Below are 27,669 nucleotides of genomic sequence, written 5' to 3' on the forward strand. Positions count from 1 at the left end.
AATCAACTTTTTGTGAAAGTGGAATGAAGGCGCATTGCTTTGTTTGTTTCTCCTGAACTAAACATTTTTTGTTTTTATTTGTGATGCATTCAGATACAACAGTAATGGGCACTAGAATTACTAATTAGTAATAGGAGAAGGAAACATGAGCCTTTAAAAGGCAAACATTGCCCTGAGCTTAAAGATCACAGTCATGCTTTACCAAGAAGAGTGTGCATAAATACTGAATAGACAATAAGCAACTTTGTGCAATAATTATTGAAGGTTCTAAAATATTAAAATTTTACAATTGTAGATAGACCGGAATATCCTATTTAGGAATCGGTTGATCCAACTTCCGCATATTTCAATAATTTTTTTCATACAGTGTATTGTAGGAAGCCTCATTGCTTTCAAGTCCTGTCATGTTCATACACCAAGTGTTTTAATTACTCATATTTAATGCTTGTCATTCTACAGAATTACAAGATTTACATTTGAATGTGAATTCGGCAGATGAAAAGAGTTTTTTTTCACTTTTTATTGATAACGTCTGATTAATTTCTACTTTCCTACTAACTGCTATGTCAGAAACATTCTTTATAAACATAACAATTTTATAAGGCAATCACTAAAATTACTTTTTTTGGCATTAATTAGCAACTTGATTACCTGTAACAATTCAGTAGGAGTTTGTTTCTTATGTGGATATATGAGGAGGAGACAGTCATGCCAAAGGAATCTTTCTTATTGCTCACCCTGCTTGCTTTTAGCATGGGTCTGTATGCATCAAAGAACTTTAGCCAAAAGAGATGTTATTGTAAATGAGAATATTCTGGAATTTGTTCTTGGCACTTGAAATAAAAACTTGTGAGAAAATGGACTGCAAAAATTTGGATGCTGTTGGGATTGAAATGAAACAACTGGTGGGGCTCATTTGTAAATCTGGAAGGTTCCCAGAAACTGAAGGATCTCTGTGCCATCTGCATGGATGCCCAGTGTCTAAGATCTGTCTCTGTGCCCCTCTTCTCCCTCTACAATGGCTCTCAGGAATAGGGACACCTCCTAATAGCACTTGCCTCAGTAACCATCCTTACATAAAGTGCTACATAGTCCTGTATTTTGTTTCATCCTTACAATGTGATTCCTCATGAGTCAAGGGCACCTCAGACTAAGTTACCGTGCTAGACTCCATTAATTGTTATGAGTACTTGTTTCAAGGCTGAAAGAGGGGTTACGTGTTTCTTACTTCATCCCATCCCACCCCAAGGTGGCGTTTCCCAGTCGTTGTCCAGACTACACCATATCAGTCCTCATTCTGTGAACAGTATTCTGTGAGGTATAGATAAGTAGTGATAGTACTGTAGAAGAAGCTGTCCTTTCCTCTGTGGGATGAGATCTGCATGGGGATCCTGGGCACAGTGTGGCCACATAATATTTGTTGATGTCACCTTATAAGTACACTTTGAGATCTCAGTAAATCCAGACATGCCATGAATCTGTGTCAGAGAAAGAGGAAAGACTATATTTGCGAACTGAATGATCCTCTCCCACCTCCTTCTGCTGAGACAGAGGTTCATCTCAAAAACCTCAGTTTAACCTTGTGTTCATTACTAATCTACCGAATGGTGGCAGAACGGTAATGTTTATAATTAAAGATTTCTTGCTAGGACTGGATTTTTTTCACTCAAGTAGAACTTAAGAAAATAGAGAATAAATGCTTCAGTGACAGCAGATTAAAAATGTTATTAGTTTTAATAAAGATCAGCATTGTTAAGGTTTTGAATAAATATAAAAAACATGCTACATCAACATAAAAACATGCCACATCAACACGAAGCTATCTAAAATTTGATTTCAGTGACATCTACAACGTGAACTGAAGTATACTAAGATTTCTTTACTTTTTTCTTTTGTGAAATCAAAGTTGGTTTAAACCCAGAGAACTACTAAAAAGGACCATGTTAGGCCTTGCAGTACATGCACACAAATAGGGTAAACATCAGTGAACCTTGCAAGCAGGGACCAGAGTCAGCCAGGTTATGGCCCATATTGATTGAGTATATACATATTAAGGTTGTAGCCCCATAACTGCTTATTTGTGTGGGCAACGTTATGCATGTATATCAGGGTTTTCAGGACTGAGGTTTTAGGGTCCTATCCAGGTGTCTTATTTCAGACTGTTAAGAAACATTCGAAATGGTGGTGATCACACATTGTAATATTAAACATTTTATATCTGTATTAAAGGAATAGTCATTCAAAAAGAATATTTGTATTCTTTTTAGCAAGATACTGCATTAGCAATCTCCTTTTGTCTTTTTAATCAGAAGTTCTCTTTTTTGTTTTTCTACAGGTGTCAGTCATTTTCTTGTTTTTATTAAATTGTCTATAAAATTTAAAGCATAATGTGTTGTAAAAATATTATTCTGATTTTTTGTGAATTTTTAAATAATTGTCTTAGGAAAAAAAATCTTTTGAATCCTGTTTTTCTAGGGAGAATCCTAAATCGTTTTTCCAAAGACATTGGCCATCTGGATGATTTGCTTCCATTTACAATTTTGGACTTCATGCAGGTAATATAGTTGCTATTGTTAGATAATTTTACCTTGCACTGTGAATTTCAAGTCCTCTACACTTAGCTGAGATACAAAACCCAGTAACCTATCTGTCAAGTTTTAGTTGAGTGAATTTAATGAAAGTGCTTATTTGTGAAAGAAAGGTGTGGTCAAAATGTAATGTGCAAGTGAAAAGCTATCATGAGTAATATCTGGCAGATAGGAGTGGCAATACAGCTTACGATCATGTCAAGATTTCAGTTCATAGTAGCTACATGCTTTGTTAAGCATTCCAGATTTGCCTGCAAGCAGTCTGGCAAGCCTAGTGCTATGTTATGAAATATGTCCAAAGTAAAGAAACAATCAATTCACATGGAAAGATAGCACAGATTAACCTAATTATGTGTGTACTTCCACAAAGAAGCAAGTGCTTACTGCACCATTTTGGATTAAAATAGGTGTGGCTATTTACAAAGAGATGATTAGTAATAACAGATGAAAATAATAGTCTTAACAGGAACAAGAGAAGGAACCTACTGCAAATAGAAAAATGTCTGTAAGCACAAAGAATTTTAGTGACACGAAAGGATTACATGGCATTATGGTGAATTTGACAGGCATCCCAATTAGTGATTTTCATGAATTCTGCAAAAATAAAATGTTTACGAAAACAACTGCTATATGTCCAAAATACTCTTAATGCATGTAGACTTAAAATGCAGAATTGCAGAAATCAGAGATGAAAAAGATTGATTAGGTCATCTGTGGATTCGTCAGTCTACCTATTCAGAAATGCTTCCTATGGTAATATTATTTAGTGCTTTATCCTGATGATGCCATAGGGATTTCACCTATATTTTCATATTGAAATTAAATGTACTTTGGGTTTGTAAAACTTACTTTTATCACATTGTTAATACTTAACTCTTGAAGTGTGCTTAAAAACTAATTTAGGAAATTGATAGCTAAACCACATTTTTAGAAAACACCGTAAGGCCTAAAGATTGAATGTTTTCCTTATTTTTTGAAGTACTTCAGTTCAATAGACCCCTTTGGGAGGGAGATGGGGCTTTTTAAAAAATCTGCTTGTAGGACTTCCATTAGAAAATGTAAATATTTTAACTATTTTCTGCTGCTTACCTAATTCTTAATAATAAGCTTTTGAATTTCCAATGTATACAAGAAATCTGTTCTATGCATAAAAGGTAAACAATCTGGTAGAATGTTTTTATATTGGCCATTTTATATGGAATCCAAACTTTTTCTGTCTTTAGACTTATCAGCTATCTTTTATTAGACAAGACATCTTGCTTCATTTCAACTCGTTTAGGTAATGCATTTGTGTCCTGCTGCATTCCCAGACTGCTCTGCATACTGTTCATTTGCTAGCCTCCTCTGCTGTTTATAATGTGCTTCTGTTCTCCTCACTATGCACAAGTCTGGGTAAGCTCAGGTTGCGGACAGTGAAACGACATGGCTTTGCTGTTGCTTCTGGTATTTGATTGGCTCCCCCTTGTAATAAGCACGAAACTCCTCTCTCCCCCACAAAGCTTGGTGGCTTCTGCCAAAGCTACCGCAGCTTCTGAGACCTCAGAGAACAGGGATTTTGCAGAGGAGATTGGAAAGAATTTAGGGGATAAAATGAAAGGGGAAGTGTTGAGAAACGAGGGGATGGGAACAGCGGTGAACAGTCAATTAAAGGTGAAATGATGTTCCACATTGTAGTCCACAATTTAGTGTTAACATGTTCCATATGGTCACCCATTTGAGAGTGTGTGTGTGTGTGGGGAGTCTGTTCCATTGTAGAGTTTCTGGAAGTTGAGAGATAAAAATATGTCTTTCTGACTAGTACAGGTAATTAATATTATTGCATGTATCTTTCAAGTGCTTGCCACTTTAGATGGTAAGCACTCAGCTATTACAAGCAAACAGGGGCAAACTCAGTGTATATGTTTACACAAACTAAACTGATCAAGTATTTCATTATAAATGTGAAGTTTTTGTTCTTTTGACTATCATCAGTCCTCTTATCCATATTGTGAAAACTGCAGTTTGCAAAAGTTTCCCATCCAAAATATCATGGGCTTAGCTACTTAGTTCATCTCTCGTAAATAGGGCATTTAAGTCGTTGAAAGACAGGCATTCTAAATTTTGCACTGTATACGAAAACACACAACCTTTGTTTAAGACATATGCCTAATATAGAATTGTTCAGTGGTATATGTCCAGAGTCTTTACTGAAATTATTTAAATTATTTTTGTTGTACACAGATTTCAGAGCTTCCTGTTCTTTTGGGCATAAGAAAAAGAAGCCTTACTTAGTTAAATCTTATTACAAGTTTATTACATTTAGCTATTGAACTTTTGAGCATGAGAAGAAAAGCATTCCCTCTCTTTGTTTAAATGTACCACTGCTGAATGTTGCCAGCACCTATTAGTTAATACATATTGAATTTAATAGCAAAGTTATATTATGTTATTTATCTCTAAGGAAGCAGAGATTTCTACAGAGGATAACTGTTATCCATTATGATAAAGATCTTTTGTCACTTATTTTGTTTGAGGTGTCTTTTATAAGACTTTCTATAATCCCTTCAGGAAGAAATATTTTCTTCTTTTTAAGAACAGTATTAGCTAAATATAAAAGCTCTGATCCCTACTATTGTTGTTGATTCTTTGAGGGACATTTCCCAACATTCATTGTTTAAATGGTTGTCAAGAGGAATCAAGTGAAATTTAATAAACAATGCAGTAACTGGTTCATCTTACTTTGTGTGTAGAAGCTTTTCTTGTGAGGATTTGCATTGAAGAAATGGTCCTTTTTGTGAGTTATCATTAGGGTAGTTTTGAAGCTTTCCAGTTTGTTACTATATTAGTAAGTGTATATTTCATTTCTGTCAAAGAAACCTAACTTGGCTGAGTTTTGATACTATAATGATGAGTGCTGTAAATAAATAATAAAAATGTACTAGCTTGAAGAATTTCAGTTAAAAGAATATAGATTTTAAGAGAATACTAAAAATTCCCCATATTTCCATAGACCCCCCCCCAATAAAATTTACATACTGCTCTTCAGTCCTGATGAGCATGATTAATATACACAGCTATACTGGTTGAAAAATAATTCCTAAAACCAACCAACCAACTAAACAAACAAACAAAAAACAACAACAACATAACCCCCACACATTTATTTTGTCTGTCATTGGCTAAATCAGAAAGAAACTTTATTTTTAAAAGTTTAGAAATGTTCTGGACACTTATGAAAGAATTCTTAGGGAAAAAATGAAATGGGGTGGGGAACAAACAACAAACACAAAAATGTTTAAATAAGTTTTATTGTATTTGGGTTCCATCTGACCATGATTTTCAAAAGTGTGGATCTTAAAGCACACCCAAAGTCTGCACCTCACAGTTCAATATGTGAGAATTAAAGGGCAGCAGAGTAAAGGGCAGAGAATTAAAGGGCAGCATAAATTCTGCATGTTTGGTGAAAAGATCTGTTTAACTTCATCATGAAGGGATACAAAAAAGATTTGGTCTTACAGAATAAAGAAATCATTTTTTGCTTACTACTTCATAATTTTTTAACAGCCTATAGGAAAGATTGTTAGCTCAGATAATTGCTTCCATCATCTTATAAATAAAAATTAGAATGATCTGCAAGAGCACACTTTTAAGGATATATGCTGTTACATTGATATCAAATGGAGCAGAGTGTGCAGACAGACAGTAAATTATTATACTTAACTGACTTTCTTCTGAATTGTATATTTACAGCCTGATTCATCAAAGTTCACTAAAGTAAATGGGAATTTTTTTTTCATTGACTTCAGTGTGCTCTGGATCAGGCTACTAGTGTTCAAGGCCTTTATCCTATAAATAGGTGCACTGCTGTGGGCCCCTTATGCCTCTGATGGGCTTTGTGTGGGCATAAATTTTCATGCCAGCTCATCTCTTAGAGAATTTGTGCTGTATTTATTAAATTCATAACTGATCATTTACATTTACAATTATGTTTATTAGATTTCTACCTGATTTTTTTGAAAGTTAGTGACTGAAACTAATACATGACTGGAAATACCTTGAAAAGCAAAATGAAGGTAGTAATGTTTGGTTGATGTAAGCCCATATATTCTGTTAGTCAGTAACCTTATAACTCTTTTCCTCATTCTTCCTTTCCCTTCTTTTCCTTCCATTGGTTATACTCATTTTGGGACATTTTGTTTTTAGCTAAGTTCTAAGTTCTTCAATGTAGGAAACCTGGATAAAAAATTCAGAAGTGCATTGGTGACTTAATTGACTGATTCTTATTGCCTTTCAATGGGATTTAAACACCTAAAATTACTAGGGTACAGTTACACTGTAAATACAGTAAATGAATAGTTTTTAACTCAGGTTAGCTAACAGGTTAAAATAGCAGTGTGGGCATGAAAACTTCACTATTATCTTGGGTTTGAAGCTCAAGTAAAGCCTGTATGGGAGTCGGGGGTTGCATTTGAATGTTAACCTGATTAAAAGCTGGGCTGTGTTATCTAGAGCCCTGCAAATCCGAGGGTATCTGCATCCGCGGATGTGGATGCGCATATCCATGGCTTGTTTTTGCGAATACGGATGTGGGTGTAGATACAGATTTCATATCCTAGAATCAGCAAATGTGTGGATATCTGTGTTCATATGTGTTCATAGCCCATTGGGCCAGTTTACCTTTGTTATATTCACTGCTTTGTATAATATCATATTGGCAGTAATGCAAGGAATCTACATGCTTGTGTCCTGTAAGACGTTGGCTTTAGCTGTTAACATGAGGCTTGAGGCACAGGTAAACTTAAGTAAACCACAAGATATGACAAACTGTAAATAGAATGTAATTTATCCATATGGTATCAGCTAATCACAAAACATGAGCTGACAACAGCTTCTGGAAGGTTCTGGATGGAACATCTGACTACAAATGTGCCATGGCATTAGGGTTGCCAGGTGTCCGGTTTTGAACTGGACAGTCCAGTATTTGAGCTTTCTGTTCAGGAAACAAATTGAGAAAATATAAATGAGAAAATATAAATGTCCAGTATTTTCTAAATAAGATGTAATGTAGATTGTGATGTAATGTCAAGTGTGTCCGGTATTTTTGTTGAAACCATCTGGCAACCCTACATGGCATTGAACTGATGTATATAATAATGGGATGAAATCATATATTAGTAATTTATAGAAAAAGATCACCTTAGCATTGGTAAGGAGAGGAAATACAAATCAAGAAGAGGGAAAAACCCCTTTTGAATATGCATTAGACATATTAATGTTAGTGTAACATATTATAAAAGTGGCATCCTAGGGCAGCAAAGATAGAGATGTAGACCTTGGGAGAGGCCAGAATGATGGCCACTGGTGAAGATGAGAAGGTGACAGTAACGAGGAAGAGAGTGACTTACATTTCAAGTTATTCTGCACGAGATGTGTAAGTATGGCTTCCCAAATGCATTGTCTCTTTCTGCCTTGCTGAATTAATTTTGTGTGTAACTTTACTAAATGTGTAAATAAATTATTTGTAAATATAAAGGAGTTCCTATAGCTTGAATGTTGCACCTGTACAGATGAGGGTTCCAACCACAGAATAATTGTAATAATAATTAACTGGGCCTCTTCTTGGGACGAGAATTTGTCAACCCTCAAAGAGAAAATTGGGACTCTTTACATCAGGCTACAAGGGCTCTAGCAATGTCTTCATTGGTATTTTATTCTGAGTTAGTTAACACACTTTTTTTTTCATTTAAATACTTCTTATGTGCATCTGAATATTTTACTTTATACCTCGACTGTATCTGGCACAGTGAGACTTTTATCCTGATAGGGGTCTAAAGGTGCTACCGGAATATAAATAATAATCATGAATTTCCTTCCTTTAGTAATAATAAAACTGATCATATTTAAACAGATGGGCTTAAGGATGTTCACTGCCCAACTTCTGTTAAAAGTGAATGGGATTTGGGCATTCAGCTCCTCTAGACTCTTTTGAAAATCCCTGTTAAACTCACTTAATCTCTTAGCCAAAATTTCCTGACTCTGCCTCTAGCATGGCAGGGGCACAAAGTTCCGGCTATGTGGAGTTCATTGACAGATTTATCAGTTAAATACACTTTGCTTAAAATACCACATCTATATCCAATTTAACATAAAAGTATATATATATATTGGCTTTTTTAATTGGGAGAAAGAATCCAGGGTGGAATGTTATCATATGCATCATTTAACAGTACTTGTGATTTAATTAGAAATGTAAGGTATAAAAACATCATTATATTAAATAACATTTTAAAAACAATAGCCCATATTATCCAAAAGTGGCTGATTTATTATTATTCGATTTCTGTATGTCCAACTAGAGACACGTTAGGGACTTATTTATACAGATCCCAAGAGCCCAAATCTCATTAATTTTAGGGGATCTTGTGGGAGCCTTTCAAGTGTCTCAAGTTGGTCTCCCAAAATTAGTAGCCACTTGAAAATGTTGGACATTGTGCTCATCTTCATAAAGTTCAATGGATTCTTCCATTTCCAATAACTTCACCTTTTCATGCTCTTTCTCTTCTTTTTCTTTTTATGTTCCCTTTTTTCTTTGATAGCCGCTATTTAAAATCAGCATAATATAGATGTCTTAGTTGTTGCGCTATTGATAACAAAATGTAAATCCTCTATGATTTATATTTAGATAAATTAATTTCTGGTTTAGTTTCCAGTGTATTTAAAAAAGATAATTTAAAAGCACTATTTCCCACTCATTTTGATTTTACCCTGTGCTGGATTTTTTTAAAAAACCCTTAAGATTTGTTTTGTTTCTGGGGAACATTGTGAACATGTGAACTATCAGCAGCTGCCCTTGGTAAAGGGCAGTGATTTATTGAGGAAAACTGAATTGCAAAACCTTTTTCCTCCCCAAAATCAACAGCTTGACTGAGCTTAAATAACTGACTTTTCATATCCTTTCATCACATACAAAGAGCTAATCTTGAGACTACTTGAACCACCAATGTAGGCTTTGGCTAAGACCACCGCTGAATGTGTCATTCCCTTCTCACCACACACAAAACACATTGACTGCAGCTTTATGAAGTGAAAATGCTGAAGAAAAGGAAAATGTGAAGAAGGTGTCCACAGTCATTTCTTTTAAAAAATAGCTGCCGCATCTGGATATTAAGAACAAAAAGTGCCTAAGACTGGAAGAATAAGCTAGGGTCACTTGCTTTCATAAGTGCAAAAGAGTGGAACTGCCTTTACTTGTTTCAGTACCACTGACCCTTGCATTTTATTGTTTGGCAATGTCAGGGAAAGTGTGTAGAAGGAATTCCAGCATCTTTTAGTCTCACAATGACTTTGTCATTTTGTGATCCTATAGTTTGCTTTTTACCCTAAGTTAGTCAGATTTGGAATGTATAATGTTAAGAGATGTGTGCAATGACCAATTAAATAAAAGTTCTTAGTCTGCTAAAAAAAATTGTGTAGCTTGGTCCAATTTCACAATATTTAAAAACATCAAAATAATGAAGGTATCAAAAAATGCCCAAAGACTGGTATCTTAGTTAAATGTCTGTCCTCTTTTCTGAAGCAGGTGGTGCAAACGTGTCAGGAAATGTCTTTTGTGTGTGTTTTGTTGCATTCTGATTTTGTGAGTAATAAGTGCAATGATTCTGTGATTTTGCCATATTTTAGCTAAAAGAGAAGAGTGCATAGCAATATGCTGATAGTTAATTATGGGGGACTCTCTGAAATTTTTCTGCTCGCATTTACTTGTTCCAGTATCTCTCTTCCCAGCATCTATGCTACAGTGGATCAGTTAGTATTTAACATCAGGCTAATGAAGACTTATTGGAGCAGGGGGATGGGTAAGAATAATGATATAATTTTTACCAGGGCTACAAGAAGATGGCACAGGCACTTAGACAAAAGTATGCTGAGTTTGAAATGTTTGTTTTAAAAAAGTGGTGACTCTATAACTTTTTCTGAAATCCCTTAATTTTTTTTTTTTTAATTTTCATGGTTGCTATTAACTCAGAATAAAAGCAATACTTTTTACATTGATGAGAAAAAAGGAGGGGAGGATTTCTGTCTTGATGATCCAAAATGAAGTTAATATGAATGTGTTTATTACAATAGCCAAACAGAAATTTCCTATAAAATATCAAATATGCAGATACCTATTTCAATACTTTCTGGAATTGGTTCCTGACTTATATTGGTTCTATTTTGAATAAATTCAATTAGTAAGAAGCCCCCTAACTCTTATTCATATGTGGAAGAACACAGTTCACAAACATTCCTCTTAATTATTTTACATTCATCTTTATCTCTTGATGACACTGTTTCTCTTCCCTAACCTTTTTCTTCATTTCCTTTTCATTTTCTTGTCTTTTTCCTTGTGTATTTCACAGTACAACATATTGTACCCGAGTTATTTCTCCCATATTTTTCTCAATGAAGTGGGGAAAACAGTGTTTTAAATATAGTACCTGTCAGTTCCTTGAAGAATAAAACTAGTTTTCATTTAGTGATACATAAACTCTTTCTCTGAAATCTTGTTTGCAGTTTTTTTTGCAAGATTTCTAGTAATTCATGCTTTTGACTGATTACAAGCAGCAGGGAATATAGCATAGCAAGGACTGCTTTTCTCAAAGTATTTTTGTGCCTCTGGATTCAACCAAATGGTGCCAAGGCATACAAAACTAATGTAAAGTGAAATGAATTGTTTCCCCTCAAAAAACAACAAATAAAGATTTAGTTTTTATCAGAACTTACCTATGGCAATCGTATCCCTATTTTTCTTCCCAAATTACTTTGGGACAGATCTTCAGCTGGTGTAAATCAACTTGGATGCATTGAAGTGTATCAGCTTTACACCAGCTGAGGACTTGGCCAAGTGAGGATTTGAGTTCACCCAGAATTTCTAAATGTGTTTCAAAAAATCCTGCTAGTCTATTGGAAGTAGGGTTTGCTACATTTTTCTATGGAAAGCCAGAAAAAGTTATTTAAAAGGCTCAGCAAATATATTTCTTGCAGTTTGTTTGGTCTATATTCGTTGAAATACTAAACGTGCTCTTGGCACAGGGGTGTTGCATTTTATTATTTATATAGATGACTTATAAAGCAGTTTTTATAGCCTTCCACGTTTGTAACACAACCTGATTATTGAAAAAAGACTTATCAAGGTCATTAACATTTCTAACACTATACAGCAGCTAGAAATCTTTTAATTCTACTGTCAATCATGGAGTGTAACAATCCTGTTCCAAATGGTGATAAGTACAAATCTTCTAGATTGCCTTAAACTACTGATATACTAAAGATATGGCTTATGTGCTTACAAAGTAGAATTTCACTGTCTGGCAAAAATACTGTAGATTTTACGTTTGATTTATGAAAAAAAACTTTGAGCATAATTTGAATTACTAAGCTCTGTTTACTGGTGTGGGTATTGGATTGTTATGCATATTTATTCTGAAAACAAACATGGGGAGAAGAAATTATCTCTAACAAAAATATATATCTCATAAAAATGTGCTCTTAGGGTAATATGTGCATATCATGCATTACTTGAGAACTTTTCTTCTGCTTTTCACAAGATCTAAAATTGATACAGTTGCTGATCAGTGAACCCTCCAGCAGATTAAGGAGTTGCATTGATGATTCCACAAACAGTAGTAGTCTATGAACTGATTTAAATCCAAACTATTTAAATCACCAAATGAAAATTTTTGCTATTAATCAGCAATTCTAATAATCTTTTTCATTTATACTTGATTTATTTTCTAAAGAAAGTTGCTTTCTTATTGGTTGATATAATTATTAAAACATGTTGCTTTACCATTAGCGCCTTTTATATTAGATTTGCTAGATAGGAAGGTCCACTATAACTATATACATTTCCTATTTAACATGTTATATATCTTATTTTTAAGATTATTATTAATTGGACATTTTAATATGTTTGAAAATAGTGAATGACATATTGCTTATTTATTAGATTATTAATTGTTTTCCATTATGAATTGTGTCAAGCTGCATTAACATGGGAACTGGAATTGAACTGAACACAAGGCAGCATATATAATTTTTTAATGCTTTAAATGTTTTTAGATACATACATTTCAATTATAAAAATATTTCACATTTACAACTAAATGATTTCTTAAACAGTGAGTTTATAAATCGTCAGAAAACTAATATATTATTTCATCCCAACCTGGTCAATTTTTCAAATATGTACAAATGAAAATGACTGGAGCTTGTGTTTCTACTTGCATAAAGGCAGGTCTACACTTAAAACATTGTAGTGCTGCCACTGTTATGCTTCAGTGAAGATGCTACTACACCAGTGGGAGAAGCTCTCCCATTGGCAGTCAGGCCTGCTGATGGGGGAGAGGAGGGAATTGGACAAAGGGGAAAAATTCCCCTGGGGCCCAGTGGTTTTAAAGGGCTTGGGACTTCCAGCTACCACTGCTGCTACTGTGGGCCCTTTAAATTGCTACCAGACTGCCAGACAGTGCACTCCAGAGTCCCACACCATATGTTCTGGGTGGCTCAGATGATCAGCAGGGGCATGTCCAGTGTGGTTCAGATGGCACTGAGGGATAGCTGCCCCTCCCCCACTCCTTCCACCCAAGGACACTCCCCTTTCAGGACCATGGAGCTGCTCCCTGATCCCATATTGCTCAGGGGCCCGGCAATCCTGTCAGCCCCTCTGGGCATAGCTAATCTACCTCCTTGATAGGCCATTAGTATGTTGATAGGAGAATTTCACCCACTAATATTGTGCTGTCTACCCGTGGGTTAGATTGGTATAATTGTGTGTTTCAGGGGTGTGGATTTTACACTTCCCCGAGCAATGTAATTGTACCAGTATAAGTTTATAGTGTAGACCTGACTTAACTCTCTTGAAAATGAGACAGTCTATTATGTCACTTATGCTGTCCTTCCAATGTTTAAAACTAGTGGATCACATCCCTTTCCTCCTCATTTTTTATTCTTAGACTGGAGAGGACAAGACAAGTTTTATTGGATTTTCAGCTTGTAATTGAATTCTCGACTTTGAATGTATTAGTCCAAATCAGTGTTTCCCAATTTTATTTGACCCTTTCAAACTCAGAAAAATTTCAAGGAATCCCCTAGCCAGGGATTAAGTTTGTCGAGCAAAAAAGAAAAAAAACCACACCCAAACACACACAGACTGCCAGTACACCACAATTGGTAGTAATAAGATGCTAAATACGGTCATGAGATCGTTGGAGAAAGTTGGATTCGCTTATCTGGCGCAGCATTCAGTCGATTTCTGTATTTTGTTTTCATTGCTGCATAGTTTGAGAACCCAGTTTCGCACAAGTATGTACTGGCAAAGGGTAACAGCTGACGAATTGCGCATCTTGATAAAGATGAATATTCTTGACTTTGACATAAGTCACTCCAAAATGTAATCAGAGAAACTTCTTTAAATTTTTGTATTAATTGGCCATCTGAAGCGATTTCAATTAGGTTTTCATAATCTTGTGTAGAAAAACTGACTGGCTTTTCTGTTAAACTTAATGGATTTCGAATCCAGTTATTGTTGTCATTGATGTTTGGAAAATACTTGATGTTCATGTATAAATCGCGGAGATGATCTGTAATGTCGCTGTGAATATCTTCATCAAGTTTGTATCCATTTTCTTCAAGGAAATCATTCAGAGTTGGTAAACAATCCAAATCATTTCGTCCTACAGATGAGATCCAAAACTGTAGCTTCTGTGACAATGACAAAATTTTGTCTTTCGCATTAAACATATTTACATTCTTTCCTTGCAGCGACAGATTTACTTCATTTAGTTTTGTAAAGATGTCTGCAAGATATGCAACTCTAGATAACCACAAAAAGTCTGTTAAACGATCAGACAGTTGGAATTTGTGATCCATCAGATTTGCGGAGAGCTCATGACGCAATTCAAATAATCTTACCAGCACTTTTCCTCGTGATATCCACCTGACTTCTGTATGTAGAAGCAGGGCTGTGTGCTGACTACCCATATCTTCACACATAATTTTGAACAGTCTTGATTGTAATGGTCGAGTTTTTATATAATTAATAATCTGTACTGCTTCGTCCAACACATTTTTAAGAGAGGGAGAAATATTCTTAACTACCAGAGCGTGTCTGTGGAGAATGCCGTGACTGCTGGTGCAATTTGGTGCTACATTTTTTATTCGTGTTACAGCGCCAGCCACTGTTCCTACCATTGCTTTGGCACCATCACTGCACACATCAACACATTTTTCTCAGCTTATTTGATGTGTTTTCATAAAGTTATTCATACAATTGAATATATTCTCACCAGTTGTATTGGTTTGCAAAAATTCACATAAAAGTAAGTCTTCTTCAATAGAACTATTAAAATCATAACGGACAAATACAAGCAGAACTGCAAGACCTGCAACGTCAGTGGACTCGTCTAATTGTAATGCATATGCATCACATAAATGTAGCCAAAAAATAAGCTCCTTCTCGATGTCAGCAGCAAGATCGTGAATACGACGTGTGACAGTATTGTTTGATAGTGGCACAGCCTCAACTTTTTTACTAGACTCCTGATCCAACATACACATCACAATATCTTTTGCACATGGTTTTATGAGTGATTCCCCAATAGTGTGTGCTTCTTCGGTGAGCGATATACGATAGCTTACTTTGTAAGATGCCTCTATTGCATTTTCATTATCAGATTTGGCAATTTTTGACATGAAGAGTTTACTTTTTTCAAGCGATTCAAGCTTTTGCTTAAAATAACTAATGTCTTTATTTTTGTATTCTGGATGATTTGTTTCAAAATGTCTTCGCAATTTAGCAGGTACTAAACAACTATTAGATAATATTTTGTTGCACACTACACATTGGGCACCTGGTGCATCTTCATTTCCATTGCTTGTGAATCCAAATGCCAAATAGTCCTCACAATACCTGCGTTTCTTATTAGTCAGCTGAAATTTTTCATAATTAACTTGAGCTGCCTCAGTATTTTCCTTGCTGGTTTCAGTAAAAATATTGGAGTTTGAAGTACTCACTTTTCTCTTTAAAGTTCCTTCTTTTAACCAACGATCCATGGGGAATTTTGATATTAGATTGAATTCTTAAACTTAAAGTCACACACAGGAGCCACGTGTCCTCACAGTGTGTATGGGGATTTGTTCCGATCCTCACAGTGAGTAGGAGTTCCAGTGTTCCACTCACTGATAGTACTCCCCCCCCCCCCACACACACATGCTGCCTTTACCAAGGAACCTAGCAGCAGCAACAGCTGCTTGTCCCACTTCTGCCCGATCAACCCAAGATCCCTCTCCCACGTCCCCCGCTGCCGCTCTGCTTTTACCACCGGACCTAGCAGCAGCAACAGCTGCTTGTCCCGCTTCTGCCCGATCAACCCAAGATCCCTCTCCTGCGTCCCCCGCTGCCGCTCTGCTTTTACCACCGGAAAAGCAGAGTGGCAGCGGGGGATGCGGGAGAGGGATCTTGGGTTGATCGGGCAGAAGCGGGACAAGCAGCTGTTGCTGCTGCTAGGTCCGGTGGTGAAAGCAGAGCGGCAGCGGGGGACGCGGGAGAAGGATCTTGGGTTGATCGGGCAGAAGCGGGACAAGCAGCTGTTGCTGCTGCTACGTCCGGTGGTAAAAGCAGAGCGGCAGCGGGGGACGCGGGAGATGTCTGAAAGGGGAGCGGGGAAGGAGCCAGCATCTTTGCGCGCCGGGCTCCTCTGTCTCTTTATGGGTGGGGGGAGGGGAGCGTTCGGGTTCTCGTGGAACCCTTACGTTCGCTTCGCAGAACCCCAGAGTTCCGCTGAGCACCATTTGGGAAACACTGGTCCAAATAAACAAAATATTCTTTCTATACCTGCAGAAAAGGCTAGTGTTGTCAGAAGCGGTTGTAGCACTTCATCAGGCTCTGGTTCCAAGTGCTTAGATAGTGACTTCCACCAGTTCAGTGGTGTGACTTCTTTTAAAAGATCATCAACAGCACGTGTGCTTGAATGGTTCACCTCCAACCCTGAAAGTCATTATGTTTGGCATGATTAATGGGTGATTATTAAATGCCCAAGTCATAGTAGCATCATCTCCTTCATAGAATCATAGAATAATAGGACTGGAAGGGACCTCGAGAGGTCATCGAGTCCAGCCCCCCGCCCTCAAGGCAGGACCAAGCTCCGTCTACACCATCCCTGGCAGATGTCTATCTAACCTGTTCTTAAATATCTCCAGAGAGGGAGATTCCACCACCTCCCTTGGCAATTTATTCCAATATTTGACCACCCTGACAGTTAGAAATTTTTTCCTAATGTCCAATCTAAACCTCCCCTGCTGCACTTTAAGCCCATTACTCCTTGTCCTGTCCTCAGTAACCAAGAGGAACAAATTTTCTCCTTCCTCGTTGTGACACCCTTTTAGATATTTGAAAACCGCTATCATGTCCCCCCTTAATCTTCTTTTTTTCAAACTAAACAAGCCCAGTTCATGAAGCCTGGCTTCATAGGTCATGTTCTCTAAACCTTTAATCATTCTTGATAGAAATGTAGTCGTGTTAGTCTGGGGTAGCTGAAGCAAAATGCAGGACAATGTAGCACTTTAAAGACTAACAAGATGGTTTATTAGATGATGAGCTTTCGTAGGCCAGACCCACTTCCTCAGATCAAATAGTGGAAGAAAATAGTCACAACCATATATACCAAAGGATACAATTTAAAAAAATGAACACATATGAAAAGGACAAATCACATTTCAGAACAGGAGGGGGATGCAGGGGGGGGGGGGGGAGGAAGGAAGGTAAGTGTCTGTGAATTGACGATATTAGAGGTGGGGAGAGTGGGATGTTTGTGAGTTAATGGTATTAGAGGTGATAATTGGGAAAGCTATCTTGATAATGTGTAAGATAGTTCAAGTGTTTGTTCAATCCTCTTTGGAGAGTGTCGAATTTTAACATGAATGACAGTTCAGAGGATTCCCTTTCAAGTGCAGATGTAAAAGGTCTTTGTAGCACAATGCAGGTGGTTAAGTCATTGAGAGAGTGTCCTTTCTGGTTGAAATGGCAAGAAACTGTTTTTTCTTTGTGATCTTGTCTGATATCTGTTTTGTGGGCATTAATCCTTTGGCGAAGTGTCTGAGATGTTTGTCCAATGTACATAGCAGACGGACACTTTCGGCACATGATAGCATAGATTATATTTCTGGATGCGCAGGAATATGTGTTCTTGATCTTATAACTCACTTGGTTAGGTCCAATAATGGTATCAGCAGAATAAATATGTGGACAAAGCTGGCAACGGGGTTTGTTGCAAGGGAAGGTACCAGGGTTGGTATTAGTGTGGTATGTCCTGTGGTGGTTGGTAAGAATCATCTTGAGGTTAGGTGGTTGTCTATAGGAGACTATGGGTCTGTCTCCCAGAGCCTCTTGGAGTATGGTATCCTGTTCCAGTATAGGAATCATTCTTGTCGCTCTTCTCTGTACCCTTTCCAATTTCTCCACATCTTTCTTGAAATGTGGCGCCCAGAACTGGACACAGTACTCCAGCTGAGGCCTAACTAGTGCAGAGTAGAGCGGCAGAATGAGTTCACGAGTTTTGCTTACAACACACCTGTTGATACAACCTAGAATCATATTTGCTTTTTTTGCAACAGCATCACACCGTTGACTCATATTCAACTTGTGGTCCACTATGACCCCTAGATCCCTTTCCGCCATGCTCCTTCCTAGACAGTCGCTTCCCATCTTGTATGTATGGAACTGATTGTTCCTTCCTAAGTGGAGCACTTTGCATTTCTCTTTATTAAACCTCATCCTGTTTACCTCTGACCTTCTCTAACTTGCTAAGGTCATTTTGAATTATGTCCCTATCCTCCAAAGAAGTTGCAACCCCACCCAGTTTGGTATCATCTGCAAACTTAATAAGTGTACTCTCTATCCCAATATCTACATCATTGATGAAGATATTGAACAGTACGGGTCCCAAAACAGACCCTTGCGGAACTCCACTTGTTATCCCTTTCCAGCAGGATTTAGAACCGTTAACAACAACTCTCTGACTACGGTTATCCAGCCAATTATGCACCCACCTTATCGTGGCCCTATCTAAGTTATATTTGCCTAGTTTATCAATAAGAATATCATGTGAGACTGTATCAAATGCCTTACTAAAGTCTAGGTATATGACATCCACCGCTTCTCCCTTATCCACAAGGCTCGTTATCCTATCAAAGAAAGCTATCAGATTAGTTTGGCATGACTTGTTCTTCACAAACCCATGTAGTTAGACATCTGCCCTGGTACTTTGGTTTGAGAATATTGTCAAGAAAACAAAGTTTACTGCCTGCAATTTAACTTTGTTGTTGGGTATTTCTTTCTTCAACGTTTCTTGATGTCCTTCCAACATGTTAACAGTACCAACAATATGGCTATAGTCTTTGGAAATTTAAATCACACTCTTTTTAATCAAGCCTTTTCTGAACATTTTCACCTCTTCTAACGTATGAGGTGTGGGAAATAAAACCCCTTTTTGGATTTCTTACTATATCTGGGTGCAGATATTTACGGTTTGTCCAAGGCTAAGGAAATAGGTTTCAGATAAGTTGTCCATAAAAATAATGGCTGAAGTTTGGGTCATCCAATACATTGAAAGAAGAGGGCATTTTTCAGGGACAGAAAAGGGATGCAACGTTTCTTGCTTTGGGAAGCATGGTTGTCTTTTGGTATTAATTTTATATCACTTTTTTTCTTTTTTGGTTAATTTGGATTATTTTATCTAGTTCTGAAAATGGGAGAAATGAGAGAAAAAGGAGTTTAATTTTCTGGACAACAGCTCTTCCTGCATTGTTGTGGTAATCTAGTACAGTGGTCTCCAAAGTGGGGTGCTTCCACCCCAGGGGGAGTTCAAGAAGATCCATTGGGGTGTGGGAAAAAAATATTAGAATTTCTATTTCTATTTATTTTTTATCTAAAAAAATAAGAGAAAGTAAGCGTTACTAATAGTCAATATATGGATTGACACTGGTACCCTCGGTCCGTATGTCAGATGGTCACATGTCACGTACGATACGCGAGGTATCCTGAGGGAGGAGTGGGAGTTCCACAACACAGAAGGATTGACAGTGGCGCCCTCACTCGTTCATTTGCTTTCAGCGTATTGCGACGTATTGCAGTTTACATGTGCCCGGTTAAGTGGATTTATGGATTATATTATCTAGTTTTAACTAAACTAACCCTCACAAAATGGACAAGTGGCTTAAAAAGATTCCTGCAAAGAAACTGCAGATTGAAGATAGTACTAATAATGTGAGCACAAGCGAACAACAAGAAAAATGGCAGAGCTGACACTTATCCTACTCCTAGTACGAGATCTTCATCAGCCACATTGCGAGGTAAAAACACTGATGATCTAATCAGATCTGACAAGAACTTGGCCAAAAAAATTTGAAATGATCAAGAAGACTATTTGAAATATGGATTTACATTCACTATCGTTAATGATGAACCTCGCCCTAAGTTTATATTGTGCCTTGTGATTTTAGCTAATGATAGTATGAAGCCATCATGATTAGCAAGACACTTAAAAACTAAGCATCCAGAACATGAAGACAACCCTCTACAATTTTTTCAGCACTGTTTAAAGTCATGCGATATTCAATCCAGTACTTTACAAAATTTCATTAAACTTAATGATAAATGTTTAGAAGCCTCTTTTGAGGTTTCTTACTTAATAGCGAAAGACAAAAAGCCACATACTATTTGGGAAACACTTGTTCTTCCTGCTGTGGTAAAAATGGTTGAAATAATACACGGAAAACAATATGGTGACAAACTAAAATGCATTCCTTTGTCAGCAAATACTGTTGGAAGACGCATTGAAAACATTGCTGAAGATTTGAAGAAACAAGTATTAGAACAAATTACGCAGCGTGGGAGGTTTGCTATACAGTTGGATGAAAGTACAGATGTTTCTAATGTGTCAGCTTATGGTATTTGCTAGATTCTGTTTCAATAATGAAATACACGAAGAACTACTTTTTTGTGTGCCACTAAAGGAAAGATGTACCGGAGAAGATATATTCTTAACAGTAAATGACTTCTTTAATAAAATCAATGGTCTATCGAAAAACTGTGTAAGTGTAACCACTGATGGAGCGGCTGCTTTGACTGGAGTAAAAAAAGGATTCCGGGGCAAATTTACAGAGAAAGCACCACAAGTGAAATTCATTCACTGCATCATTCATAGGCAAACTATTGCAGCAAAGAAGTTAGAGTCAGAAGTGCACAAAGTGCTACAGGATGTCATCAATGTGGTTAATTTTATAAAAACAAGACATTTAAATAGTAGAATCTTTACAATACTTTGTAATGAGATGGGAAGTGACCATGAAAATCTTTTGTACCACACAGAGGTTCACTGGTTATCTCGTGGCAAAGTGCTTAAAAGAGTTGTCGAACTTAAAGATGAGTTACGCATTTTTCTTTTACAACAAGACAAGTGTTCCAAATTTGCTGACCTTTTCTGTGATGACAAATGGCTATCAGTAGTATGCTTCCTACCAGATATTTTCAAAAAAATAAACACTTAATCTGTCCCTTCAAGGTAAAGGTGACATTTTAACAATGAGTGAGAAAGTAACTGCTTTTCGAAAGAAACTTGTGCTATGGAGAGAGCATTTTGAAAACAGATGTTTGGAAAGGTTTCCATTGTTATGTTATTTTGTTGCTGAAAATGATGTAAGTGTGTCACCTATAAAAACTCTCATATCTGCACACTTAAAAAACTTGGAAACAGAATTTTCTAACCTGTTTAAAAATCTTCCAAATGAAGAGTTTCAGTGGGTTTAGAACCCATTTGTTAAAAATATAAAAATGCAGCACCTTCCGATTAGGTGATTGACATCAGGGAAGATGGAAATTTACTAGCCGAAGTTCAACAAAAACCTTTGCATTATTGGTGGATGGGATTGAAAAATGAGTATCATGTTTTAATAAGCGCAGCCAACAATGCACTTCTTCCACATCTTCCATGTCTTTGTGAGGTTTCTTTTTCAGCTGTGACAACCATTAAAACCAAGTATCGAAATAGACTGAACTTAGAACCAGACCTTTGAATCGCTGTATCACAAAGTGTTAAACCAAGATTTTCAAAAATAATGAGGCATATTCAATCACATTGTTCTCAGTAAAAAATATTAGTATTATTAATAAGAATATTTTTAAGTGAGAGCAAAAAGGTTTTATTTACCATTATTAAATAAAATAAAATTAATATTTTAAAAATATGTTTTATTTCATCTTTATCTCATCCTTTTTTAATTTCTATTTTTTGTGTATGTTTTATAATGTACATAATACATTAGTACAGAAGTACTTGTATATACTTTATAAATAAATAATGTATATATTGCATGTACATGTACATGTGCATGTACATATACATGTGCACATGTGCATGTACATAATTTATAAACAAGGTTTACCAGAGCACTCGACAAAGGCTTCCTTTGTCGACCGTGCCGCATCTAGACTGCCGCACTGTGCCGGATCAGCTGATCGTCAGCACAGTGTGGCAGCCATTTTTATTTTAATGAAGCAAGGATTATTTAAATCCCCGCTTCTTTGTCTTTGCCGAATAAACTAGACATAGCCTGGATGTTACCTTTCCTGTTATAGTAGTAATTACATAGGGAAAGAAAGTTGAATGCACTCCCAGGGAGCCAGATCTCTAGTTTATGTTGGGCAAGGTAATTCAAAGAACAACAACTGAGTTTCTGTCAAAGCTCAATCCAACCTTTCACCTGAACTAAAAAATACATCAATATGGTTCTTTCCATGGCTGCAGAGCAATTAACTAATATCTATCTTGAAGGTGTCCATTTCATAAATCAGATACACTGTTAGTTCTTTGCAGGGTCACAGCAAATGGAACAGTGCCATGAAAACAAGCATCTTGTGTTGGTTCAAGTTGATTGCAACAACTCGCATTAGGCTCTGGCAGAACAAATCATGAAGAAAATATAGAGTAAACTCTGCAATCGGTCAATCTGATATATGAAAAACATTAAATCTTGTTATTATATTATGAAAGTAATTGCAGCCCTAGTTGTTATATGAAAGTTGTTGTTTATCCTTTTAATTGGAACATTATCTTTGTGTCTGAATATTTGACCTTTTAGTTCTGAGCTTGTTGTAAACGGAATCTTCTGAATAAGGAAATTAATATTTTCTCTTACCTGTGCTGCTGCAGACTCTCCTACAGATTTTTGGTGTGGTAGCTGTGGCGGTGGCAGTGATCCCTTGGATGCTCATCCCTTTAGTTCCACTGTGTATTCTTTTCATTTTTCTTCGACGGTATTTCTTAGACACAGCAAGAGACATTAAACGTCTGGAATCCACAAGTACGTTGCTTGGATAGATGTGATTCTAAGGCTTTGTTTACACTTGCAGCATTAAAGCACTACTGTGACAGTGTGGTCACAGCTCCAGAATTGTGAGAGAGCTCTCCCAGCACGTTGGGAAATGCACCTCCCTGAGGAACATAACTCTCAGCGTGGGGATCCCCTCTACACTGGCAAGTTACTGCACTCAGGGGATGTAATTTTTCATAACCCTGAGCAAGAAAGTTTCAGCACAGGAACTTGACTGTGTAGACAAGCCTTCAGTCTGAAAAACAATTACATGAGATGCTAAAATTCTGCAGATAATCAGAATTTTTTTATCTGTTTTGAAAATTGCTTCCTTGTTTTCTAGGGTCCCAAACCAGCAAAATCCTTCCACACTTGCTTAACCTTAGGTTTAATTAAACTCATTGAAGTCAATTATATAATCATATAATTAAAATTAAGGACATATTTAAGTAATTTTCTGGATTTTGTCCTTACAGGTCTATTTGCACATAATAATGTAAGTTTTGAATTGACTGTCATTAAATAGCAGAGTCTGAGGCTTGAGCATCAGGATAAAAAATGGGTGCATTATATGATTAGTGAAAGAAACAAAGAAAAAAGTCATGTCTGATGATTACTGTTAAAGAATTTTTGAATTAATTAGATTAATCTGTCTTGCCATCCAAATAGATATGCTTGAGCTATGGGAAAGTAGGCTGAAAATACTATGTTTATTCTAAAAGATGTGATTCAGCATCTTGTGTCATTAAGCAGAGAAGTAGGATTAAAGACTAGCATCGTGCAAAGAATTATCAACACTGCCCTTCAGCTACAATAAATTAGTCTTATTTACTTTCCAGCTCGAAGTCCAGTATTCTCCCACTTATCATCTTCTCTCCAGGGACTTTGGACTATTCGTGCTTTCAAGGCAGAGCAGAGATTCCAGGAATTATTTGATGCCCACCAAGATCTTCACTCGGGTTTGTCATGAGTAGACATGAACAACTAAATATGTAGCTCTCTCAAAGGGAAATTCTTTCTCCCTCTAGTATACAGCTTAAATGCACAGCTCCTACTGATTTGAATCTCTCTCTCTCTCTCTCTCTGGCAATATCTCTTCTTTAGTATATTTCATAGCAGTGTGTTCGGTCTTTCTGGATTTGTAATATTCACTTTGTACTCTTGAGTAGTTTCAGGTATTCAAGGATGCATCATAACAATATTTAAGATAAACATTTTAAATTATACCCAATACATATATTTAAAGTATCGTTTTTCCACCACGTTCAGGTGTCTAGACTAAACACTTGACCTATATGAGGGTTGGACTAGATGATCTCCTGATGTCTCTTCCAACTGTTATCTTCTATGATTCTCTATATTGGGTTGACTTACACTCACTGCAGTAATTACTGTGGTGGTGCATGACCACACTACCCTTATTGGGTCAGTGGTGTATGTCGTCACCAGGAGCGCTTCCACCCATATTAGAGGGGCAGCTGTGGGGAGCGGCGAATCCAGTCTCTCAGCTCTACTGGCTGCTCCCTACTGGGCTCTAGCTGTTTGACTTTCATGTCAATTTCATGGCAATCTGTGAAACTACCAAGGCAGCTAACAGCCTATGTAGGTAACACCATGTACACACACAGCATTGCATTTAATACACCTACGGCTTTTGTGGAGGCGAACTTATAATGTCTGTGTAGCTGAGTACTTACATTGATGGGAGAAGGCTGTAGAGCAAACATTGACATCATTAGATTGGGTATAAGCAGCCTTACACTGACCTGAGGGGGTAGTGTAAACCAGGCCTAAAAACTGTACAAAAATATTTAGTGTAAATTATTCTCCCGAACAATATAGAAATCTGTTACTCTCTTAGCTTTTTTTATCTGAGTAATTTTAAGAGCTCCTGGCCATGTTAATCCTGTAGATTAATGTAGATTAATGTCTTCTTGTCTCCAGTATTGATATTCTATAAGCAAAAGTAATCTGAATTATGTTTGCACCAAGCATTCTATAATAGTTTGCCCTTTTTTCCTGTTAATTGGTAGAGTCGTAGAGTTTCAGGCAAAAAGAGACAATTTGGTTGTCTAATTTTACCTCGTGTATATTACAGGCTATTACATTTCACCTAACTGCTCCTGTACTGAGTCCAGTAGTTTATGTTTGGCTAAAATTTATCTCCCAGAAAGTCACTCAATCTTGATATGAAGAATTTATCTCATATCAGCTTTCAACCATTGATTCTTGTTATGTCTTTCTATTACTGTACTAGATATTTTCTTCCTATGCAGGTACACATACACTGTAATCAAAACACTTCTCAGTCTTCTTTCTGATAAACTGAACAAATTGAGCTCTCAAAGAGCACATCTTCACTTCAACAAAGGTCGATCTTCTGGATCTTCTGGTGTTCAATTTAGTGGTCTGGTGAGGACCCACTAAATTAAGTGCTGAGGGCATCCCTATCAGCCAGTTGCGACAAGTAAGAGAAGTCACTGGGAGTTTCTCCTATTGACCTTCCACTGTGGGGCTAACCAGCAACTCAATGCAAGGTATGTTGACTCCAGCTACGCAATTCATGTAGCTGAACTTGTGTATCTTGCATCAATTTTCTCTTCCATTGAGGCCTGGCCTAAGTCTCTTGTTGCAAGGCATTTTCCATAGCCTTTAAACGATTTGTGACTTTTTTCTTCCCCTTCTCTAGTTTAACATACTTTGAAAATGTGGACACATGAACTGTGCATAGTCTTTCAGTATCAGTCTCTCCAATGCCATAAACACAGACATAAAATTGCCTCCCATATCCTACTTAACTACTCCCTGCTTATACCTCCAAGGAGTGCATTAGCCCTTTTTGCTATAGCATCACACTGAAAGCTCATGTTCAGTTCTTTGACCCATTATGACACCTAAAACCTTTTCAGAGTCACTGTTTTCCAGCACACACTCCTCTAGTTTGTAGCTGTGGCCCCAATTCCCTTTTTCAAAACATATAACTATGAATTTAGCTATATGAAAATACATTTTATTTGAGCCCAGATTTCAAAGTGATACAGAATTTTACCATGTATCTATTTTGACTTCTGGTTTTGGCTCTAAGTTTGAGTACTTTAATTTTCATCATAAAGACTATGCTGCGTTCTTTCGTGATTTATATCATATAACCCGCACTGACTAGTTATATTCAATTCTGTGAAGCAGGTTGGGATATACTCTATGTAAAATGTTATGTTAAAGAAAATTGTACTGCTGTTTTAGATAATGTACTAGGTATCTAGTCCAAAGTCTGTTGAAGTCGATGAAGATTTTTATGTTGGTTTCAGGGAGCTTTGAATCAAGTTCTAAATTATTTAATTTCTGTTCCAACTCCTGTTTCATATACCAGTTTCAGCTGTAGTAACAGTGTAAAACTTGAAAACTGGCCAGCGCTAGCAAGGAAGACAGGGCATCATCATCATCAATACATGCAAACTCTTTCCAAGACAGTGATATTGTTTGCAGCTCATGGAATTAGCTTTTACATTGCTGTATTATGGGAGTCACTATAGAACTTATTTTTACCCAATTTTGTTGTTCGTATTGTGACTTAAAAAAACTCTTTTAGAGGCCTGGTTTCTGTTCTTGACTACCTCCCGATGGTTTGCTGTGCGCTTGGATGCCATTTGTGCCATCTTTGTTATAGTGGTTGCCTTTGGTTCACTGCTCCTTGCAAAGAGTAAGTACAGACTCTAGTTATTAATGCTATAATTACAATCTATAGTACTGCCTAGTTCTTTTTCAGAATTTACTTTCTCTAATTGTTGAAGGATTGCAGTTAAGTCAAATGTTTCTTTCTAGATCCTGATCAGTCCCTCAGCCCAAGACATTTGGGTTGCACCTCTGTTCCTGTAAGTACTAGAGACAGTTCAGACATCTCCTCTGGCCATGAACCTACCATTCTTTCCAAATTATCTTTCCCCCAGTGATGCAGGCAAGCTTCAGATTCTACAATCTTGCCTTTACTCTTTAAAGGAGCTTTTAAAGACCTCTTGGGCACAACAACATTTGTTTCCCTTCTTGTTGTGGCAAACTAGGCCAAAAAGAGCAGGTTGAACTTTCAGGGATGCAGCTCAAATGTCTTGGATTCTGGGAGGGCCCAATCTCTGAAAACCTTATAAGAAATTTTATATTCATTGTTATTTTCATGCTGTATTTTCATATGATCATCCCAGGGTGTAATTGGGATAAATGTACTAGATAGCTTGGCAAAATACAAAGGAAGCAAGTTATCTTGGACACGAAATTTGGGTATTAATTTATTGTTCTTTGATTCCTTTATTTTTCCTTTTGATAAACCATATAAACGTATATGCATTGCATCAAAGAGAAGATTTCCAGCTAGGTTTCAAGTCATTAGACTTGGAGACAAATCAGAACACTGTGTTTGATTAATCTCTCCAATCAGTATAAGAAGTAGATTTTGTGAAGCGAGTGGAATTGTGCTGATGTAAAAAGTCTATGGCTAAATCTAGACTGCAAGCCTCTTTTGAAAGAGGCTTTTTCAAAAGATACTTTCGAAAAAGCCTCTTTCGAAAAAGAGCGTCTACACTACAACCAGTACTTTCGAAAAAGCAAGACGCTGGATCCTCTCTTTCGAAAAAGCACAGTTTGCATTACATAGCGCCTTTTTTCGAAAGAGCACTTTCAAAAAAAGGTGTTATTCCCTGTAAAA

General features: G+C 36.8%; 1 protein-coding gene across 1 annotated transcript in view; it reads left to right on the forward strand.

Moving 5' to 3' along the window:
- The window catches only part of ABCC4 (ATP binding cassette subfamily C member 4 (PEL blood group)), a 210,620-nt gene that overhangs the window by 111,934 nt on the left and 71,017 nt on the right, over positions 1-27,669 (forward strand). Inside the window, exons 20-23 of the mRNA XM_075918815.2 lie at positions 2,476-2,555; positions 22,814-22,964; positions 23,813-23,932; positions 26,563-26,673. Coding sequence (XP_075774930.2) covers positions 2,476-2,555; positions 22,814-22,964; positions 23,813-23,932; positions 26,563-26,673 — 462 coding nt within the window. The remainder of the gene's footprint in view (positions 1-2,475; positions 2,556-22,813; positions 22,965-23,812; positions 23,933-26,562; positions 26,674-27,669) is intronic.

This window comes from Pelodiscus sinensis, chromosome 1, assembly GCF_052426305.1.
Source record: "Pelodiscus sinensis isolate ZL-2025 chromosome 1, ASM5242630v1, whole genome shotgun sequence".
Lineage (NCBI taxonomy): Eukaryota > Metazoa > Chordata > Testudines > Trionychidae > Pelodiscus > Pelodiscus sinensis.